General features: G+C 40.3%; 1 protein-coding gene and 1 pseudogene across 2 annotated transcripts in view; both read right to left on the minus strand.

Moving 5' to 3' along the window:
• Window positions 1-20,731, minus strand: part of RHOBTB3 (Rho related BTB domain containing 3) — a 55,380-nt gene that overhangs the window by 11,040 nt on the left and 23,609 nt on the right. For both annotated transcript variants that reach the window (XM_078067042.1, XM_036084458.2), the window contains exons 7-10: window positions 13,395-13,507; window positions 10,102-10,222; window positions 5,057-5,230; window positions 2,555-2,721 (exon numbers count right to left, since the gene is read on the minus strand). In XM_078067042.1, the coding sequence (XP_077923168.1) occupies window positions 2,555-2,721; window positions 5,057-5,230; window positions 10,102-10,222; window positions 13,395-13,507 (575 nt within the window). The remainder of the gene's footprint in view (window positions 1-2,554; window positions 2,722-5,056; window positions 5,231-10,101; window positions 10,223-13,394; window positions 13,508-20,731) is intronic.
• LOC118530806 (small nucleolar RNA SNORA62/SNORA6 family) lies at window positions 1,062-1,200 on the minus strand (annotated as a pseudogene).

Raw genomic sequence — 20,731 nt, forward strand, 5'->3', positions numbered from 1 at the left:
GTGAGAGAATACCAAACTGCTTAACTGTATCAAAGGTATGAAGGATGCTTTCCTGATAAACAATGCAAAGCTACCAGAGATGACAACAGAGCGTTTGGAAATTCTGATCATTCAAAAAGCTACTCAAAGTTTAATTCTGCTAAAAGACAATTTCACCTCCCAGAAGTCAGAGAAACAATGAAGGAAAGGTTAACTAAATTTTGACCAACAGTATGAACTGGCTGGTGAACTAAAGCCTCAAACTAGAAACTTCCAAGAGAACTGGCGAAGAAAATGATCCTGTTATCTTGGATTTGTAATTGCCAAATTAGGGACCACCAGGAATAGAATAAAGGAAAACTGGTAAATGGAGACTTAATCCTAGAAAATAGAAAAGTCTTCAGAAACAAAAAGTAAAATTCAAAAAGGGCTGGTGTCTTAAACTTTTAAAGTTAAAGAGAAATAAACAAGGATAATTACATAATCAGAAAGCACAGAGTCAGGGAAAACAGGTCAGGAAGAACCGCTGACGACGCAACCATAAAAGACATGCACGTGTGCACACGTCCATGCGTGCGACCTAAAACATCAATGCAACCGGACAGGAGATTCTCGGATGCAGGAACTAAAAGGATACGACAAGATAAGGAAAGAAAAGCTTGTGACTATTTTTTTTTTTTTATTAAAGATTTTATTTATTTGACAGAGAGACAGCGAGAGAGGGAACACAAGCAGGGGGAGTGGGAGAGAGAGAGAAGCAGGCTTCCCGCTGAGCAGGGAGCCTGATGCGGGGCTCGATCCCAGGACTCTGGGATCATGACCTGAGCTGGAGGCAGACGCTTAATGACTGAGCCACCCAGGCGCCACATTGTGACCATTTTTTTAAAGTATGACAGACTTGGTAGAAGAGTATGAAAATGATACATCAAAAATGAACAGAGGTTGTGAAAAATACCAGAATGAATGAAAAAGAAATTTTAAACTAAATCTAGAGGTTAGCTATTTATCCCAAGCTCAATGTAAATACATTAGAGAGATCGAGGTTACTCAGGTTCTGGGGGGGGTTGGTTTGGTTTGGTTTTACCTGTAGCAAGAATTACTATCACACTGCTCTCATTGGGCCAGAGACCCTTGTGGTGTTAGCAAAGGACTTAGCCCTCGTGTGCACACTGCCTACACTTGTGAGAGCGGCTTCAGCTCTGAGCTCCAACACTGTGCAGAAGGTTACTCAGTTTTCTAAATTAAATTTTATCCTTAAAATTTAATATATATGGTCTTAACACTTGATTATGAAAGAAATGAACTCCAAAATAGTTAAGGAGACAGTAAGAGAAGACCTAGATGCTTCAAATGAATTCTTGAATCTTAAGCCCAGAAATATACATTATTGCTTTATGAATTCATCTCAACATGGAGGCAAGCTTTTAGTGGTCTTTCCTTTGCCCCATTATGTGGCTCCATTTTAGCAACTTGAAGACAAAGTTGTCCTCTTTTTCTAATTTTGGATGTCAAAGGTGATAGGGATAGCCAAATGTTGTATGCCAGATAACATTTTACAGTGTCCTGATGGTTACCAATGATGGATCAGATATATTCCTGTAAAAAAGACCTAGAAGTTTCAGCTTACGGCAAGTTCAATATAGACCATTATATTCCATGACTGCCACAAGCCTTAAAACTGTCATAGGGCAGAGGATGGAACAGTAGAATAGCCAAGGGTAAGATGACATGTCTGGATAAACTTCCTGTTCCTCTTAGGGGGAATGAGGAAATAACAGATTTTTGACTGGGACAACATCAGCAAGCAGGTTCCAGAAGACTTCAAGACCGCAAACCTAGTTTATAGATCAGCCCGGTCCTTTGTGAGATTCAGATTCTAGGGTCTCTGTGACTGCAGTTATTCATAATTAGCTTAACCGTGTAAACTCTGTTCCCTACAATGTGTAGCAATGCAATTCTTAAAAAACAAAAAGGCCCTAAGCTTAAGAAGCCAGAAAGTATGGTGTACTGTAGTAATTCTCAACTCAAATGTTTATACTGGACATACATGAGACATCAACAAAAGGCACTCTGAAAGGATTAATGAAGTTCCAATACCTCCTACAAACAACCGGGAAACTTCAAAACGTGTCCATGACGTGAAAGGATGAATGAATGACCAAATAAATGAGTTTAGCCTAACCATCTCTGTCAGCACGCATGGACCAATTCTTCTTGAACCCTAAGATGTGACTGCTTTGGGGAAATTCAACCTAAGTTCTATTTCCTATAATGCCGACACGGCATAATAAAGCACCATACTCAGATGACTCCAATAAAGGCCACCATTCAGGTGAAAACTTTCCTATCCGCAAATTCTACCTCTCTGGAAAAAAACTGCTCAAAAATCTGATGCTTCAAAATGATCTAGCCACAGAAATTGCGGTGAGGGCACTTTACCCTCATTTGGCCAAACTTCCAAACTGAGACAAACACTAATGTATCTCTCAACAAAGAGAAATTTTTTAAAAGTAGTATAATTTTTAGAAGAATTTCTTTTTTTTAATCAAACAACCAGATACACAGGGGCAAGTACCTTGGCTTTTTTGAGCAGGTCAACTATATCCAGGTTCATAGATGCCAACTCCCTGCTCGGCATGCTCTGCAGCTGCGTGATGATGAATAGCTCACAGATGTGCTGCAGTCTGGACACCTGATACATCTCAGCACAGATCAGAAGACACATAGCCTGGAAAATGCCCGCTGAGGCAGGAAGGGAAATAAGAGAAAATGGACAATAAAGCCGTTTCTTTTATGATCTAAAACAAAACAACAACAAAAAGCAAACCAACAACAATAAAACAAGGCTGACTATATCACCCAGTGTACAAGAGAATGCAGAGAAAAAGCCTAGAAGGAGTGAGTCTGCACTCTACACTAGTATGCCATTTTATTTATTTACTTATTTTTAAAGGTTTTATTTTTAAGAAATTTCTACACCCAACACGCAGCACGAACTCACCACCCTGAGATCAAGAGTTGCACGCTCCACCGACGGAGCCCCTATAAATAGGCACCCCTATTATGCCATTTTAAAAAGAATTAATTTAAGCCGTCACACTCTAAGTGAATATTTTCATTGTTGTTTTTTTTAGTTCTTCAGAGAAGGCAATTCTACAATTGCCCTTAAATAATCAGTTCTAAGGCTGTTATGTAATTCTTTAGGCTAGCTAAACTAAATCCTTGTAATTTTTCTTCTCTTTAGTCCCCAGGTTTGTTTGTTGTTTTTATTGTGGCAAAACAAGCATAACATAAAATTTATCACTAACTACTTTAAAGTGTACGGTTCGGTGGCATTAAGGTACATTCACATTGTGGTGCAACCATCACCATCATCCATTTCCAGAACTTTTTTCTTCTTCCCAAACTGAAACTCTATACCCATTAAGCAATAACTCCCCATTTCCACCTTCCCTTAACCCCTGGCAATCACTCAGGTTGTTTGTGTGTGTGTGTGTGTGTTTTTTTTTAAACTTCCCTAGATGTGATTTTTCAGGTTATTCTCTTTCTAAGTTCTCCTTAAATTTCTTGCATTGTTTTGTAGCTAGGAACCAAGAACACTGTGTATGATCCATACTTAACACAATGAATAGATCATCTTTCTTTCTGCGATTTCCCAATACAAACATTCTAGTACTGATCTACTTTCTGATTATTAATTTTGACTCATTTTCTCCCCACACCTTTTACCAAGTTTTAAAGTGCTTTGTCCTATAGTTATTAAGTGCTTCTCTGAGCATTTTTTCTAATTAGCAAGAGAAGACCTAAAATTTGAAGCTTCAATTTATTAGTGGGAGGATGACTGAGAAACTCAATTTTCTTATTATTCTAAATCTGGGTCAAAATTTTTATTTAACATACAAATTTGCCAATATTAAAATAATAAAATAAACAATAACACACATTCTGATGAGAATCTATGCTTTCCTTTTTATTAAGGAAATATAATAAGCCCGTCTTTAACATTGACAGTAGCAACTGTAACTGGCTTCAAAATACTCTACAGCTGGCTGCAAGACCAGAATTAATTCAGTTAAAAAAGGAATTTTCTTTTTTTGAACTTCTAAAACCTTTCACTAGAGGGCTCATGACTTGTTTAAAACTTAAGAGATTTTAATAACAAAGGTTGAAAAAGTTCTTAATCTAAAAGTGAAAGCAATAAATCTGAAGAGAGCGATGGTCTGAAATGTGTGTTTTCTTTTTATATTTGCTAGAATACCTGGCCAGGTCCTGTAATCAAGGTCTCGGCCTCCTTGACTAAGTAAGTAAACCGCCAGGGATTTATTCTAGCTGTGTTTGTGGTAGTTGTGTTTGTGGTGGGAGCCATCTAGTGGCCAGAGGAAGAAGATGAATTAAGGGGGCTTCCGTGCCGGCATCCCAAAGCTCTAGGACTGTAGAAAGGATTTTGCAATTTCTCCAAGGAGACCCCCAGCTAGAAAAAAAACCTGCAAGGTCTGTTCCAACCTATAGCTGCCAAAGATGATTAGTTTTTAGTCAAAGACAGTCCTAAGTCAGTAAATAGGGATATAAATCCTCCAGTCTGCTGGGTATCCTAAACATCTCAGGAAAGGTTTTTGGAGAAGTTAGTTTAAGGAGAGTATGACTTTAGGGGTATTCAGAAGAAGGCTTTAAAAAAAACCCTCACATTCTCTGAGCCACAGAGATGACCAAGGGGTCTCAGAATATTCAAAGTCCTTAAAAGTGCCTCAATCACAAGTTAGAGCCATAAAAGCAGCTGCCCTAACCTCTTCTCTTTATAGAAGGGATGTTCCAATCTGTAGAATTAGTCACTGGGTACCACAAAACACCTCCATTTCTAGGTGTCCACATAATCACCACACTGTTGGGGCTGCCTGGGATGTGAGAACTGACTGAAAATTCATGGTTGTCCCAATACCACCTCACCTGACTAGTACATTCCATGATATCAACTCTGATCAATCTTAAGGAAAAACAAATTTCATAGAAAGCACTTTATCAAAATGAGTGACAAGGAAATAAAAGTTGTAAGATATTATCTAATATTTAGACTGCTCACCTGGGCAACAGGAGTCTGTGTATAGGTATTCTAAGAATGACAAGAAAGTCTCTTTGGAAACACCATAAACTGGAATCAGAACACTCTTTGCTTCCATGTAATTCCCATTAAACATGGCTGCCATCACTTCACAACGGGCCACCAGGATGGCCCTGTGGGCTGGCACCGTTGTACCTGCAAGGTTTAAAAGCAAAAAGCTAAGTTACATAAACTTGCAGAGTTGTTATTCTAGCAATCTCCCTGTCAGTTAGAGTGGTATTGTGTTAGGCACAGCTAAGCTGATGTCAGAAAGCAAAGTTTGGGGAGATAACCAGCATTAATCAGAAACTTCTTAGTTTTTAACTGAAAAACAGAGTTCAAAAGTTGATTTTGAAACTGACAATTTATAAGACAGGCAATTATCTGTTACTCAGTTTATATTTTCTGTAGAAACACTGAAATGAAATATTTTGCTTCCTGTTTTTATAATGAAACATGCATCCTCTGCAATTGGCTTGAAATACCATCACCCATTCTTACCCATGTGCCTCCCAAAAAAACACTGCCATTATCCTTGGACACACTCAAAGAACAGGTCCTGGCCACGCTCCCCCTTACAAGAGGAAACTGTAGAAAGTGAACTATCCCTTGGCCTAAGCAATCCATATGTTACCACAAGTATGGCAAGGGACTCCTGTGTGGAGCCAAGGGGAGCATTTCAGAAGTTATGGAAAATTTGGGAGGGGACAACCTAGTCTCTGGATGTCTCTCCAGTGTACTACCTCCTCAGGGAACAGTGCTGCTTCCGGAAGAGCCAGAGCTACTTTAAATTTTAAAGGTCCCTCAGCCCGTACCCTTCTCTGAAGCCCATTAAACTAAACTGACTCTCTAGCGAAAGCCCGCTAAGCTCCCCAGCTACTGGGCCGTCCCACCAAGGCAGCACCAGATGGCACATGGGTGGGGAAGCAGTTCTCAACACTCCCAGCACCTTAGGAAACCACGAATCCACAGCTAGCCTTCAGTTCAGTCTACATCAGTTTGACGCATCGTTACTGAGCACCCACCATGTGCTAATCGCTATGTTACATATCAAAGATACAAAGATGAAAAAGACGAAACTACCCTGCTTGGGAGCAGTCAAGCTTTTAGTTTGGTGGAAGACAACACAGCCAATGTGAATGATGAAGCCTTCCAAAAAGTAACTCTATGAGCCAAACCACTCTGCTCTGCTCAAGAGTCTTCACCTATACATCCCTAAAATCTCAGACCTCTCAGGAGCACATATTCTATGCTATGTCAAATATTCTAAGATATTTTACGATGAGGGGCACCTGGGTGGCACAGTCAGTTAAGCATCCAACTCTCGGTTTCAGCTCAGGTCGTGATCTGTGTCTTGAGATCGAGCCCTCCATCAGGTTCTGCGCTCAGCATGGAGTCTGCTTAAAAGACTCTCTCTCCCTCTGTCCCCCTCTCCCTCTCTCCCAAATAAATCAATAAGTCTTTAAAAAAATTTTTTTAAATATTTACAATGATTGGATTCTTCAGCTTCTTTAAATCCAAGCAAAACATCTTCTGATTCAGAAAAGAAGAGTTCCACCTAAGCCCAGTGACTTCCTCCAAAGCCACGAATCCCTTAGGATTCACAAACAACGCCCAACATTGCCAGCTCTGAGCTCAACGCTTAGAGCTATGATTTGCACAAATGCATCTCCCAGAGGAGCAGGGAGGGGAGGCTACATACTGTGAGTCATCACACACCTGCTAGCAGGCATCATCCCCTCCCTGCCCCTTTGCCGGTGGGCCGCCGGCTCTCACTGGAACGATGTCCACTGAGGGGGACAGCCAGTTTCCATGATTAAACATGCTCGTTACCTTTGTACACATCAATTCACAAAGAATCCAAACAGGTAATGCAGTTGGGCTTGTAATTCTAAGGTTTTAAAATCTGAAGTAGGACTATTGAAAAAAAGAAAAGGAAAAGCAGAAGCATGGCTTAAACAAACTAGACAGCCTCTCATTTGGGTTGATTGACCCCAAATACTAAATGGACAGGAGATGGGGAAGGAATTTGATAAGTAACCTTAGAATTCTTTTTTACATTTTTAAAAATTTTTTAATTGTTATGTTAATCACCATACATTACATCATTCGTTTTAGATGTAGTGTTCCATGATTCATTGTTTGTGCATAACACCCAATGCTCCATGCAGAACATACCCTCTTTAATACCCATCACCAGGCTAACCCATCCTCCCACCCCCTCCCCTCTAGAACCCTCAGTTTGTTTTTCAGAGTCCATCGTCTCTCATAGTAACCTTAGAATTTTAACAGAAATTTTCCATTGATAATGTAGTTACAACAGAGTTATAAGACCAGCAAAGAAAACACCCAGTACCTGAAAGTACTGTCAAACCCGTTTCAAGCTTTGAATTTGATTTGGAAAACCATTATACCGCCAGTTCGGAAAATCATCACTTCTGTTTCTCACCTTTTTCCAACTACTGTTTGGTATTGTGAACTGTTCGATTGTGAAACCATAATGCAATACACCTCAGTACAGTCACATTTTTCAACATAGTATATAAACTATATAAATAGATAAACACTGTATCAAATATGCCAAATGAACACAATCCAGTGTTTGTTTTTTTAAAGATTTTATTTATTTATTTGACAGAGAGATAGAGAGAGCACAAGCAGGGGAAGCGGCAGGCAGAGGGAGAAGCAGGCTCCCCACTGAGCAGGGAGCCCGATGCGGGGCTCGATCCCAGGATCCTGGGATCAGGACCTGAGGGGAAGGCAGACCGACTGAGCCACCCAGGCGCCCCAACAATCCAGTGTTCTTATACCAACCAGCAATAAGATAAAGCTGAAGAATGAAAGGGGGGGGGAAGCATCAATTTTCTAGTGAAAAGATAAACATGTTCTTTGAAAATGTCAAGGCCTAAAGTATCTTTCCTTTGTAGAATTCAACTGCTGTTACAGTTTTAGAACTTTTTTTTAAAGGAAAATGCTTAAGAGTGAAATAAAATTTGAAAGCCCAAGTTTTCTAATAACCTTAACATAAATTATCAAAGATCTTTGTTTTTATTATACACTAAAAAAAATCCTACATTTGTCATACCTTCTTCGCATTACTCTCCAAGTTTCAAAAATGAAATTTTTAGAATTTTTTTTGTTTTACTCTGAAAACAGGAAACTTGCCTAATTCAAGAGAGATTTAGAATATGTACCATCAAGCCTTTATATATACCCTTACATGCACCGCCCCGATCCTCATGACCACTCTACCAGGTAGAAATCAGTATCCCCATGTGACAGGCAAGGAAACAAAGGATCAGAAAGGTAAAGCACCACCACACCAGTACGGTAAATATGCACCCACACAAGATCCCAACCAGGTCTTTCCAGTCCTGGTCACTACCTCCTCAACAAGCTTAACACGAAAAATGACCTTTTAGAAGCTATCTGGTTCACCTTCTTCACTCTGGAAATGAGAAGACTTCATAAAGCAAGACACATTAAGTGACTGTCCTAGGGATACGTGCTGGTTGGAATGCAAAGCTGAGGCTAAATAAACTAGGGTTGCAGACGAGCCTGCCTCCAGAGGAGACAACACTGCTCCCTTCTGCACACTAGAGCTCCCTCCCCAAACTCCAGAAGCTAGGCTTGCCTCTCCTCCCACACATGGCAGAGAAGCTGTTGCTAGAGCCCGCTTCCACCCATGCCTGCTTGTCTCAGCTCCCGACCTCAGGAGGCCTTGGTTTTTGAGCTGAGGAGGCTACAAAGAGCAGCAGAGCAGCTGAGCCTCAGCAAAGGTCCACAACTAGCCCGCCCACACCCAGCCTCTGCACAGCGCGGGGCACGGGCAGGTGCCTGCAAAAGAGTTGGCAGGTGGAATTGTGAGACAAAAGCAAGAGATTCTAAGGAGAAATAATTCTCCACATCACTCTTTATTTCTTTTCTCTTAACATATATTTTCATGTGTTTCGTACGCCTTTTGAAAAACTTTTCAGTAGGTTACACTAACATGATGTTTGGGGGGAAGGCCTCCTATGCAAATTATAAGCAAATACAGTCTCTTGTTAGCTTTTTTCCCCCCCAAATCATTTTTTATGTATTTCGAAGTCACTCTTATTGTCCCATTCTCAGTGTCTCATGCGCACATTTCAAACAGTGCTGACTGGAGCTTATCAGAGGGCACTTGGGAAGTTTCCAATAAACTGTTTGTCTTGGCAAGTGGCCAAAGTTAAAGTGACTCTTTCTGAGGAAAAATTTTAAAAAGCAAATGACTGTTAGCTGCCATACATTTCTATCATAAAATGATAATTTTTTCTTCTAGTAATAGTCTACTTGAAGTTCTTTTTTATACATGTGGAAACAACTCCTAACCTTCTTGCATAATTGAAGGTACCTGACAATTCACTTGCAAGATTATGCTTTTAATCTACTGAAGTGGCAAAATTACCCAAGCGAATAATCAATAATGGGCATTAAAACAGCTTATCATTATTAAAATTAGGTAGCATTACTTTCCTACAGAGATAAAAAGCAACTCTCAGTTGCTCTGGTGATAATTCTCAGAGTGCTGTGAGGAATAAACGTAGCAATACCTACCCAGGCCTAATGTGAGCCAGGCATGACCCTCAACGCCTGCTTAGTTCCTTTGCTCAAATAGAAAGGAAGAGAACTGGATAAATTTCAGGTAATATAATGTGAAGGGGGCTGGTTTCAGATGATTCAACAACTAGTATCTCAAAGAAATACAGGGACAAAAATATACAATGAGGTGATATTACAGATCATTCCATTCCACACTGGTTCCTAAAAACTAATGAAGCCTATGGTAAGGGGGAAAAAAAACTAGGAAAACATAAATTTCTTTCCTTGTTTTAACAAAATACTTCATTTCCCTAGATTTTGCTGAAATTCAGCCAGTATTAATCTATATCCTGCATTGAGAATAGTCATTTCTTCACCCAAAATATTCAAAGCTGAAATAGAAAGTTAGGTAAGAAAATAAGAAATAAAAACGAGTACTGAACTTTGTAAAAATTGAACCCTACCTTGTATTTCGAAGACAACATCAGCAAGCATTGGTTTATTAAGGAAAAACTTGAGGGAAGTGTTATAAAACCACAGAGGTTTTCTGGCTTGATAAGTTTTGCAATTCCTTAGACAATTAATCTATAAGGGAAAACAAAAATACAAGTGGAAATGTTGTACAACATGCTCTGTTAATAAATATATAAGTTGGTTAGAGACTTTGGAAAACGGTACTAAATGTCTGAAGAAATGACGATTCCCTCCTCCATGGCACCTGTGCTCCTAGCTGCCATGGGAACTTGCCCTCAAGAATGACATGCACTCCAGAAGAGGGAGCAGCACGGCTCTGTGTAACATTCTCAGCAGTGAGCGAACTGGCTAAGGGAAAACACAGCTCTCTGGCTGAGAAACGTGGGGTCCTGAATCCACCCACATCCCCTTTAGCTGGGAAACAGACAATGCTCAACCTCATATGAATGCCTGGTAAAATATGTTCACATAAAAAACCTGTTTGCTTGTTCCCTAACTAAAAAGGTACACACACAAAAATTTAATTTGTCATTTTAAAAAACACATATTTTCTCCCATCATGTCATGTCCTACTACTTACTAGATCAACATTAAAATACCTGAAAGTAATGAACTGATTCATCTCTGTCTTAATGACAGTCTTATAATCCTACCCACAGCTGGGATTCCTGGAATCTATCAAAGCTTGCCTGGATCTCCGCTCCGGAGCTCCAGAGCACCAATTCCATGACTACACCTATCTGTGCTCGCACACCTGCTCACTCTGGGTGGTGGCCTCCCGTAATAGTGCCGCTGTCTGACGCAGCAGTCTCCAGCCCCCCACTACACCCCACTTAGGCTTTGGTGCTTTGTTTATCCTTCCTGTCATCTTCAGACATTCCTTTGTTCCAACCTCAGAATTCAAGAGCCAGCCCCTCTTCCCTCCCCCTCCCACCGTTTCCCTAGCTGAATCTCAGGACCTCTGCCTGGGTCAGAACTCAGGCCTCTGCTTGGTTCTCCAGGGAATATGGAAAGCTTCATCCCTAAGAAATAATCAAGCATACAACTGCAGCAGTAAGAATAAATGGCACCTACTCTCCACTCTGGATTAATCCACTATGGTGGGAAATTAAAATCTTTGGTAAGAGGAAAACAAAATATTATCCTTCCTCAAAAGGAGGAAGAAAACACACTCCAGAATGATTTCCATGAGCAAGGCAGAGAAACAAAACAGGATCATACAAATCCTGCTCCTATAAAGCATGTTCTCAGATCCTGTACACAACCTACCTTAATACACAGCAAAGGAACTGGTGGAGAGGATTCAGGTGAATGCCACACACAAAGCAGAGCAAGTCAAAAAGCAGCACAGAATTTGAGAATCAGCAAGGGCTTTAGAAATCATCATCTATTCCTCTTCTTACAGAAAGTCCTGAGAAGACTTGCTCAAAGCCAGAAATAATTCATGCCAACTCACAATTTGAATGTACATTTCCTGATTTCTAACTCAGGGTTATAGCTCTGTGTTGTACTCAGTGAATGAGAGAGACCTTTGCCCCAGGAAAGCACAGGAAGAAAGCACAGAACTCATCTCTCCTCCTGTACAAAGGAGGGAATTTAGTTCAATATCACGGAATTATATAGCCTCCAGCCTCTTTCCCAACAAGAATTCATTTTTTTCTCAGTACTCAAAGGAATGACTGTTTAAAATCACACTCAAGGAAAGGCTCAGGTTTAGAACACGAGGCAACACTTCTGTCTTCACCATTCATATAAAGGTTATGAATTTGTATGTCATGAATACTACGTAGATGTATATCATGTATGAATAGATATATCACTCAATCATGAATCTGTATCAACAGATCCCTTCGTCACCCATGGCTTGAATTTGAAGGTAAAAAAGATAGGAAGATAGTAGTTTGGACAGAGCACTGATATACATGGTGCACACTTCCACCAGTCTATAAACAAGTAATAGAGAGAGCTTTCGGAAAACAGAATGCAGGTTTATGTGCACAATTCTACGAAAGCATTACTTAGTTGAATTAGATTGCAGGAGAGCTAGCGCTCTCCCATCCCCTGGAAAACCGTACAGCTTCTGCATACCTGCTTCTGTGTGTGACAGAAATAAGAAAAGGCTTGCCCTTAATTCCATGTTACTTTGTTCACAGTTTTGTTTTTTTTTCTCAAATAAGTCAGGAATCTTCATTAAAAGCTAGTACAGTTTTAAAATATTAACTTAAAATGTCATTAACTTAGGTTGTAGAATTGACAAAGTCATCTGTATTAAAAAAAACTCAAGGAATGATCATTTCTCTTACATTTAACATAAGTCTATATTCTGCTGAGCACTGCACATAGCTTACCTTTTTATCTACTGTAGCCAATTTGTTTGGCACATAATCTGAAATAAGAATACACTGGCTCAAGTGTATAATGTAGTTGTCTCTAAAATGAACAAATTTATTTTTAAAGCCCTTACAGACTGGACAGTCTAAGGGACTGGAGTTTGAACATGCACACATTTAGGACTGTATACAAAGTCTGTATTTTATAACCTTTGACCTGGTTTATAATTTTATTTTATTTATTTTTTTTTTTAAAGATTTTATTTATTTATTTAACAGAGAGAGAGACAGCGAGAGAGGGAACACAAGCAGGGGGAGTGGGAGAGGGAGAAGCAGGCTCTCCGCTGAGCAGGGAGCCCGATGCGGGGCTCGATCCCAGGACCCCAGGACCATGACCTGAGCCGAAGGCAGACGCTTAACGACTGAGCCACCCAGGCGCCCCATGACCTGGTTTATAATTTTAAACCTATACAAGATGAGAAACAAATCCTTAACTGTCTAGCTGATCAAACAGATTTCTCAGAACTCTTGAAAAAGGCACACAGAGAAACTGCCTTGCTCCTGAAAACTACTTGGACTTAAATTCGGAGAAGTGAGAAAGCATCCCCTTTAACAAGCTTAACTGGAACTGGATAGATTCAACAGCCCTTCATTCTTGACATAGACTGCATATTCCTGGAGCTCTAGGGGAATGTTTCAGAGGATGGAATTCACAAATCAACATTTTAAAGACATGACTCACACATATTTTAATTCTTACATGAATTAAAACCTGAGATAGTAAGAAGTACATGTTTGTGTTTAAAATATTCAAATGGCAAAAACAGACTCAAGAAAAACATATTTCTACACTGTTGACTCTTCCCATGACTCAATATTATTCATTTATCATCGTATATATGTTAAAATTCAGAGAATATCAAGGTAAACTGATTTTCAATAAAGTAATTTACCTTTCCTGGTGTTTTTAAAATGCATTTAACTTTCTCAATTACACTTGAAACATCCCCAGAATCTTTCACTTTCTTCCTGATGTCTTCTTCCAATTCTTCCCACTGAAAAGCACCTGTAAACAAATTAATATATATTAGATTTTTATGTTAAAACAGGAAGTACAAAAGTAAATCTCTCATTAGATAGCACTGCTCCTTCTTTTAGTATTTTCTTTTTTCTTTACCAAATATATATCCTCGTAATTACACTAAATCATTTAAACAGTTCTCACATTTTTAAAAAATCAGTTTGCCTTCCCCTAATGTGTTTCTCAAAAACTGAAGTCTGCCTTCCTAGACAGCTGTCACCTCTTTATAATAGATGGTCACCTAAAAATGACAGCAACAGCCAGAATATTAGTTGCCATCACAAGTAGTCCTTCCTACACTCAATTATTTACTTGCCTGGGTTAAGAAGGCAGATGTGTTTTTTTTTCCAAATTACCTTAAATCATACTAATCCTGGAGGGCAGTGACTACATCAGGTAGAAGAATGAGCAGTAGGAACAGAATGCATTCAGAAAGTCTCATGCATGGTCAGGGTCAGAGAAGGATGTTCAACAGCCATCTCTACAGACCCAACCCGAAGAAGGGACGTAGATACTGTCCTGAGGAGCTATCTGACCGCTGCACTGGAGCGAGATCACTGCACCTGGTCCCTCCCTCCCCTGGTCCTCACCCCACCCAACTTCCAAGCTATCTCTTCCCAGGCTCATTTCACGTCTGTCTACACTGACAGCCCCTTTCCTCTGGGTCTTTTTTTTTTTTTTTTTTTTTTTTTTTAAGATTTAACTTATTTGACAGAGAGAGAGACACAGCGAGACAGGAAACACAAGCAGGGAGAGTGGGAGAGGGAGAAGCAGGCCTCCCACGGAGCAAGGAGCCCGATGTGGGGCTTGATCCCAGGACCTGGGATCATGACCTGAGCTGAAGGCAGATGCTTAACAACTGGGCCACCCAGGCGCCCCACCTTTCCTGTGTGTCTTACAAAACTGTTTGATGGTCAGCAGAAGTTCTCCCTTCTCCAAGCACTTCTCTCGCTTGGCTTACCACAGCCTCCCATAGGGCCTACCTGCTCCTCAGTGGCCCTCTCCTCATTGAATCAATCCCAATACCTCAGTGCTGATACGTTTCCAAAAGTACAATTCTGATGATGATATTTGAAGAGATGACCCCTATCTATCCCATGGCTTACAGAAAGTCCTAAAGCCTAAAAATATAATTAACCAAGGTGTAGTGTGGGTGGGCATAATTGGGAGACCTAGGCTCCGGTTCTACCTCTGCCATTAATTACTGGTGTGACATGAAGCAAGGCCTCTCACCTCTGCATAACTCAAAATCCTTTTCGATCTATCTTTTTCTTCTGATATTCCCCTTTCTGTATCCAGAACTTTGCCAGATGCCTTCATGGACATCAGGGATGGGGAGAGCACATAATAAACATGACTGAACCAATGAGATCAGGCAATTTCAGCCAGGCTGAGCCAACCAGATCCAAAGCTACTCTGGAGAGTCAAGTGATAGCCCAGCGGCTCTCAGGCGTCATTACAGCTGAGCCCTGTAGCACTGGGCGCTCTAGAGTATCTTTAAACTTCCCCTCACCTAACCTTCATCATTGCTACAGTGTATCCTGAGGAGAGGGGGCAGGGGAGGGAGAGCCCTGATCTGGGCCATTTGCTCCCTCTGTGGTGCAAATACTCGCACCATGGCCACCTTCAAGCCACCGACAGGACACGACATCACAGAGCACAGAGCTGGGAAGAGAGAAACCCAACAGGCTCTCACAAGCTGGCGCCAGCCAGCTCCAGCAACACCACTGTTTCTTCCTACCCTTGATGCTCTTTTCCTGACTTCACTGTCGGCTCCCCTCCCTTCTCAAATTCCCAAAGGTTTGCAGTCAAGAAACATCCGGGTTTGTTGTTTTCATTTTTTGGCACTAAAGATTTCTAACTTTAAAGGCACATACTCTTTTCACTATCTGATAAATTCTTTGCATTGTCTCTCCAGAAAATTTCCCATACACACACAGACATTACGGTCTACATTAAAATGTCATAAGTAAAAGAACCACTGAGAAACCAACAGAACCCAGATCAAAAGAATTTTTGCCAGTGATTCCCAACTATAGCTGTGCATTACATTTACCTGTAGATCTTTCATAAAATACCATCAAGGAGGTATCAGTCCCAGACCAATTAAATTAGGATTTCTGGGGCTGGAGCCCAGACATCATTTTAAAAGCCTTCCAGGGGACTTTAAGGTGCACTGAGTGCTGATCATCACTGCTCTTCCTTCAGACATTTCACCCATGATCCAAACCCAGGATCAGTGGTATGCAGCCAACAGGTATTTTTTCATTGTCTACACTCACACATGTTAAAGGAGAAAAGATATTAGCTCTTAAAAATAAATTGTATTAATTAACGAATACCTACACAATATCTCCATTCAGAATATTATCTGAGAGAAAGCAAGAATTAAGTTGAAATACATGGGATTAACAGCAGGTAAATGCCTACAGGCCACTCATTTGTCTCAGAATAGACACAAAAGGATCCAATAACTAAAGATGAAAGACCAGTTCACAGAGCACTCTAAGGATTGGGCTGTTCTTATAATTAGAAATGCTAACCAAATCATCTTTGACAGGTTTTGTTCCAAATAAAATAATAACCCTTATACTGGAATTTTCTTTTCCTTTTTTTAATTGTGGTAAAAACATTTAGCATGTGGGGTGCCTGGGTGGCTCAGTCGACTAAGTGTCCAACTCTTGCTTTCGGCTCAGGTCATGATCTCAGGGACTTGGGATCGAGCCCCTGTCAGGCTCTGCACTCAGCAGGGAGTCTGCTTGAGGATTTTCTCTCTCTCTCTCCCTCTAAAATAAATCTTAAAAAAAAAAAAAAAGAACATCTAACACGTGATCTATCTTTTTGAGAGAATTTTAGGTGTACGTTAGTGTTTTTAACAATAGCCATGATACTGTACAGCCGATCTCTAGAACTTACTCATCTTGCATAACTGACTGGGATTTTCTATTTAGTTAACTTCTCAGAGCGCTGATTGAATTGACTGAGGTTCTTAGGGAGCATGTTATACTCATGCATACAAGCTGAACTTTTAGGTAGCGCAGAAAAGAGCATACCACAGAATAATTCCAAGAGCTGGAAGATACTAGGCAAGCTGAAGATGAAAGCTCCTTTCCACATGTTCATTTACTCTGGAGGCATTTCAATAAGGGATGTGAAATTCTAAGGGCCATCTGTGGTATGAAAAGCTCAAAGCAAAATTCTTGAGGCTCTGACATACATTTCAATTCCTAACCATCTGAAATTGTGTGCATCAGGAATTTGCAAGCATAAAGACTATCAAGTATTGTGAGAATGTCACAACTATATGCCAATAAAGGATGACTCAATGAAGACCCACAAACTGCTGGCCTCACTCCTTCTCTTTGAGTAATAGTCTTTCAGTACTTACACAGTATACAGTGTTAGCTATAACCCAGTAGAAAATTAACATACACAAAACACATACTTTTACTGTGTCTATTTATTTAGGAATTTTCATAGGAGAATACGCTGAAACCTTATGTTAACCAGACCATTAAACAGACCCTTCCTAAATAGAGGACCCAAACATCCCTGGTGACACATATATACAAAATTTCAAATTCCTAAAGATTAAAAAGAAGTATGTTATTTAGAGGAAATTAAGACATTCTTTGTAATTTGGTTTAAAAAAAAAAAAAGCAGGAGATAGACTGAAGTTGGTTTTTCAGTCCATGTTTACTCAGAGCAAATATTCCTGAGCATGCTGTGTCGTGGAGTTCTACCTCTGTGTTACTGACCCAACAGACATGAGTACAAACAGCTCCTGTCTTCACTGCCCCCCTAACATAACCTGTGGGTAGGCCAGGGCTTCTGTGAAGAAACCACTGCGTAACTGAGTCTTAAAACTTATGCTCAGTTCAAAAGTTTTAAAATGCTCAACAACAGCAGGAAGAAAAAAAGCAAAACAAAAATCCCTTAAGACTGTCGTCTTTATTGAAGTCTCTAAAAAAATATATATATATACATATATATTTAAAACTTTAATTTGATGAAAAATATTTCCTTTTTTTATTTATTGAGAGAGAGAGAGAGAGCATGAGCAAGGGTGAGAGGTAGAGAGAGAGGAAGAAGCAGACTCCCTGCTGAGCAGGGAGCCCGACATGGCGTTCCATCCCAGGACCCCAGACCATGACCTGAACCAAACGCAGATGCTTAACCGAGTGAGACATCCAGACACCCGTGATAAAAAAATATTTTCTAAATAAATGGTAACCTATGCACAAAGACTAGAGGATAAAACAAAACATCAATAAGTGTTTTGACATTTGAGAGTAGGAATTGCATTGATTTTTTTTCTCTTAACAAATTTTCTCCATTTTTTCACAATTGTCTTTACTGTACAAGTACAGCTTTAATATCTTTTTAAACATAATTTGAACACAATGTGGGACGCCTGGGTAGCTCAGTCATTAAGCATCTGCCTCCGGCTCAGGTCAAGATCCCAGGGTCCTGGGATTGAGCCCCGCATTGGTCTCCCTGCTCCATGGGAAGCCTGCTTCTCCCTCTCCCAATCCCCCTGCTTGTGTTCCCTCTCTCGTTGTGTCTCTCTATCAAATAAATAAATAGAAACCTTAAAAAAAAAAGAATAACTAAACACAATGTAACTTTTGTTTGAGTCTGAGGTTATACTCTATAAATACAGAATAAGTAATAGGTACCTGCTAAAGCATTTATTTTTCCTTTTCCTCAAAGCATCGGGGTCTCCCTGCAGCCCCAGGTCAATGGCCTGTGGCCCAGCTCTTACCTGACACCACCTCTTCTCTGGGTCTTGACATACAAGGAGAGAATGAACAGAGCAGAAATGCAACAGCTCAGTGTCAGGTTAGGAAGCCTGTGCTCTGAACTGGTCAAGGGCTTGTAGCAAGCTCTCCATGCTATGATGTTCCTCTGCCTCTAACTGCTCTTCCCGGGCTCACTTAGTTTCCACCCGGCCACAAAGCAGCCACTTGCCCCACCCTCGGGCAGCGGCTACCACAGGGCAGCGACAGCTCCAGCTCCGAAGAGCTCACATCAATCAGACTTGCAGCTGACCCCATTTTGACTCTGTGCCCTGAGACTGATAGGCCGGGTCCCTCCCCTGGGCCTCTAGACTGAACGCCAGGCTCTTATCCCCCCCGTCTGTGGCCGGTACGTGGTTCTTCCCAGAGAAGGTGATGCGTGTAGTCCAGAGCACCAGCATTACCTGGGAGACTGCGTGAAATGCAGAATCTCATGCCTCAGCCCGCCCCCCGGGGGCCCACTGAATCAGAATCTGCACATGAGGGGCACCTGGATGGCTCAGTCAGTTAAGCGTCTGCCTTCAGCTCAGGTCATGACCCTAGGGGCCTGGGATGGAGCCTGGCATTGGGATCCCTGCTCAGCGGGGAGCCTGCTTCTCCCCCTGCCCCTCCCCCTGCTCATGCTCCTTCTCCCTCCCTCTCTCTCAAATAAATAAATAAAATCTTTAAAAAAAAAAATCTGCACATGAACAAGATCCCCAGTTGACTCGCATGCACATTAAGTTTGAAAAGCCCTGGTCCAAATGATGGACAAGCTGTAGCACGAACCACCTGTTGTCAGAATAATGGCCTTCCTGAGGTTGATCTCCAGAGTAATGGAGCTTCCTTATTAAACTCCTATTTTGCCTGCTCTATTCCATCCCCCTACTATCACCAGAGATGAGCATGCCAAAGCCCAGTCTGATCATGCTTAACATTCCAGAACAGCTTCGATGAACAGCTTCCATCTGGCCTGCCAGCCTCATCTCCTGCAAGCCTTCACCTCCCACTCTGTGCTCCAGCCAGAGGAAAACAGCTCTTACTATAGATACATTTTCCTTAATGTATGTTTCCCAATAAATTAACTTCTTTCAAATAGCATTAGAGTTAACACATAAGGGGACTGAGGAAAACTTTTTTTCTTTCCCCTTTGCTTTCATCTGCATGTATTAATTTTGCAATTTAAAAAAGTCATTCCCTACAAGAAAGACAAGTAGGTTCTGTCACTGGAGATACAACTAGCTCTTTTATTGCTACCTTATTAAAGAGGATGTAACTGACTGCAAAGCGCTCATGTGCCTTCGAAAGTATTCAATAGATATTGTAGTAAACTTGCTGAACAACTCAATTTCAACAGTAACATCTCTGAAAAGAAAAGCCAAACACTTCCTTCACAGTTCTCTAAACATCACTAAAGACTTTTTTTCATTTAACATGTAAACATTTTTGTTTTTCAGAATTAGCCTTAAATTCTAAACTGTGAGACTCAAAGTTTAAACATGAAAATCTATTAGTAAATGAAGTGTTTAACTAGTCTGCTTTATTCATATGATGATTCACAGCTACTAGAGTCTACTCATTAATTCAACCGACATAAAACCTGCCATGTTGAAGGCGCTGTGTTGGTGTGCTCTATAGGAGTGGTTATTTATGCCTTTTCCAAGCCAATATTCACTGAATAATGGGTTTAAGACCCATCACTACCATTCTACTCCTATGTAGGTATATGTATGTACATATATAGAGATTTTTTGAAGTTCTTTTAAAAGTAATTTCTACGCCCAATGTGGGGCTTGAATTCATGACCCTGAGATCAAGAGGCACATGCTCTACTGACTGAGCCAGCCAGGTGCCCCCATATATATACATTTTAATCCACTTAAATCTTCATACTGCAACTGCACTTTTCAAAACCATTAATTTTTATTTTAACTTATAGTAAAATTATATAACCACAGCCCAAATGAAAAAAGTAAAATCTTATATTAACATCAATTATTTCAACTGAAGACTATCCAAAAGTTTCTTACAAATATGAAACAGCACTTTTATTTGCAAACCTTTATAAACTTATCTGTCCCCCATTTTGAAGTCTAGAAACAGATTATAAATGTTTCTCCACAGCCATATTCCAGAGGAGTGACCTTAACTTAATATTTCATCAGAACATGATTCCAGGTGAAAAATTAAAGAAGAGAGAAGTTCTCGGAAAATTTTTACTTAGATGCTTACTTTAAAAATCATTTTACATCAATTCTTTTCCATTCTTATATGGGACACTTAGATTTGACACCCTCAATACATTAGCTAAAATGACTCAGATAAAACTTCTATTTTTTAAAATATAGTAGCTACAATCATTTAAAAGGACAAGGAGAAAAATAATTGATAAGCTCTATCTTTTTTAAAAAAGACTTTATTTATTTGAGAG

Source organism: Halichoerus grypus, chromosome 2, assembly GCF_964656455.1.
Source record: "Halichoerus grypus chromosome 2, mHalGry1.hap1.1, whole genome shotgun sequence".
Taxonomy (NCBI): domain Eukaryota; kingdom Metazoa; phylum Chordata; class Mammalia; order Carnivora; family Phocidae; genus Halichoerus; species Halichoerus grypus.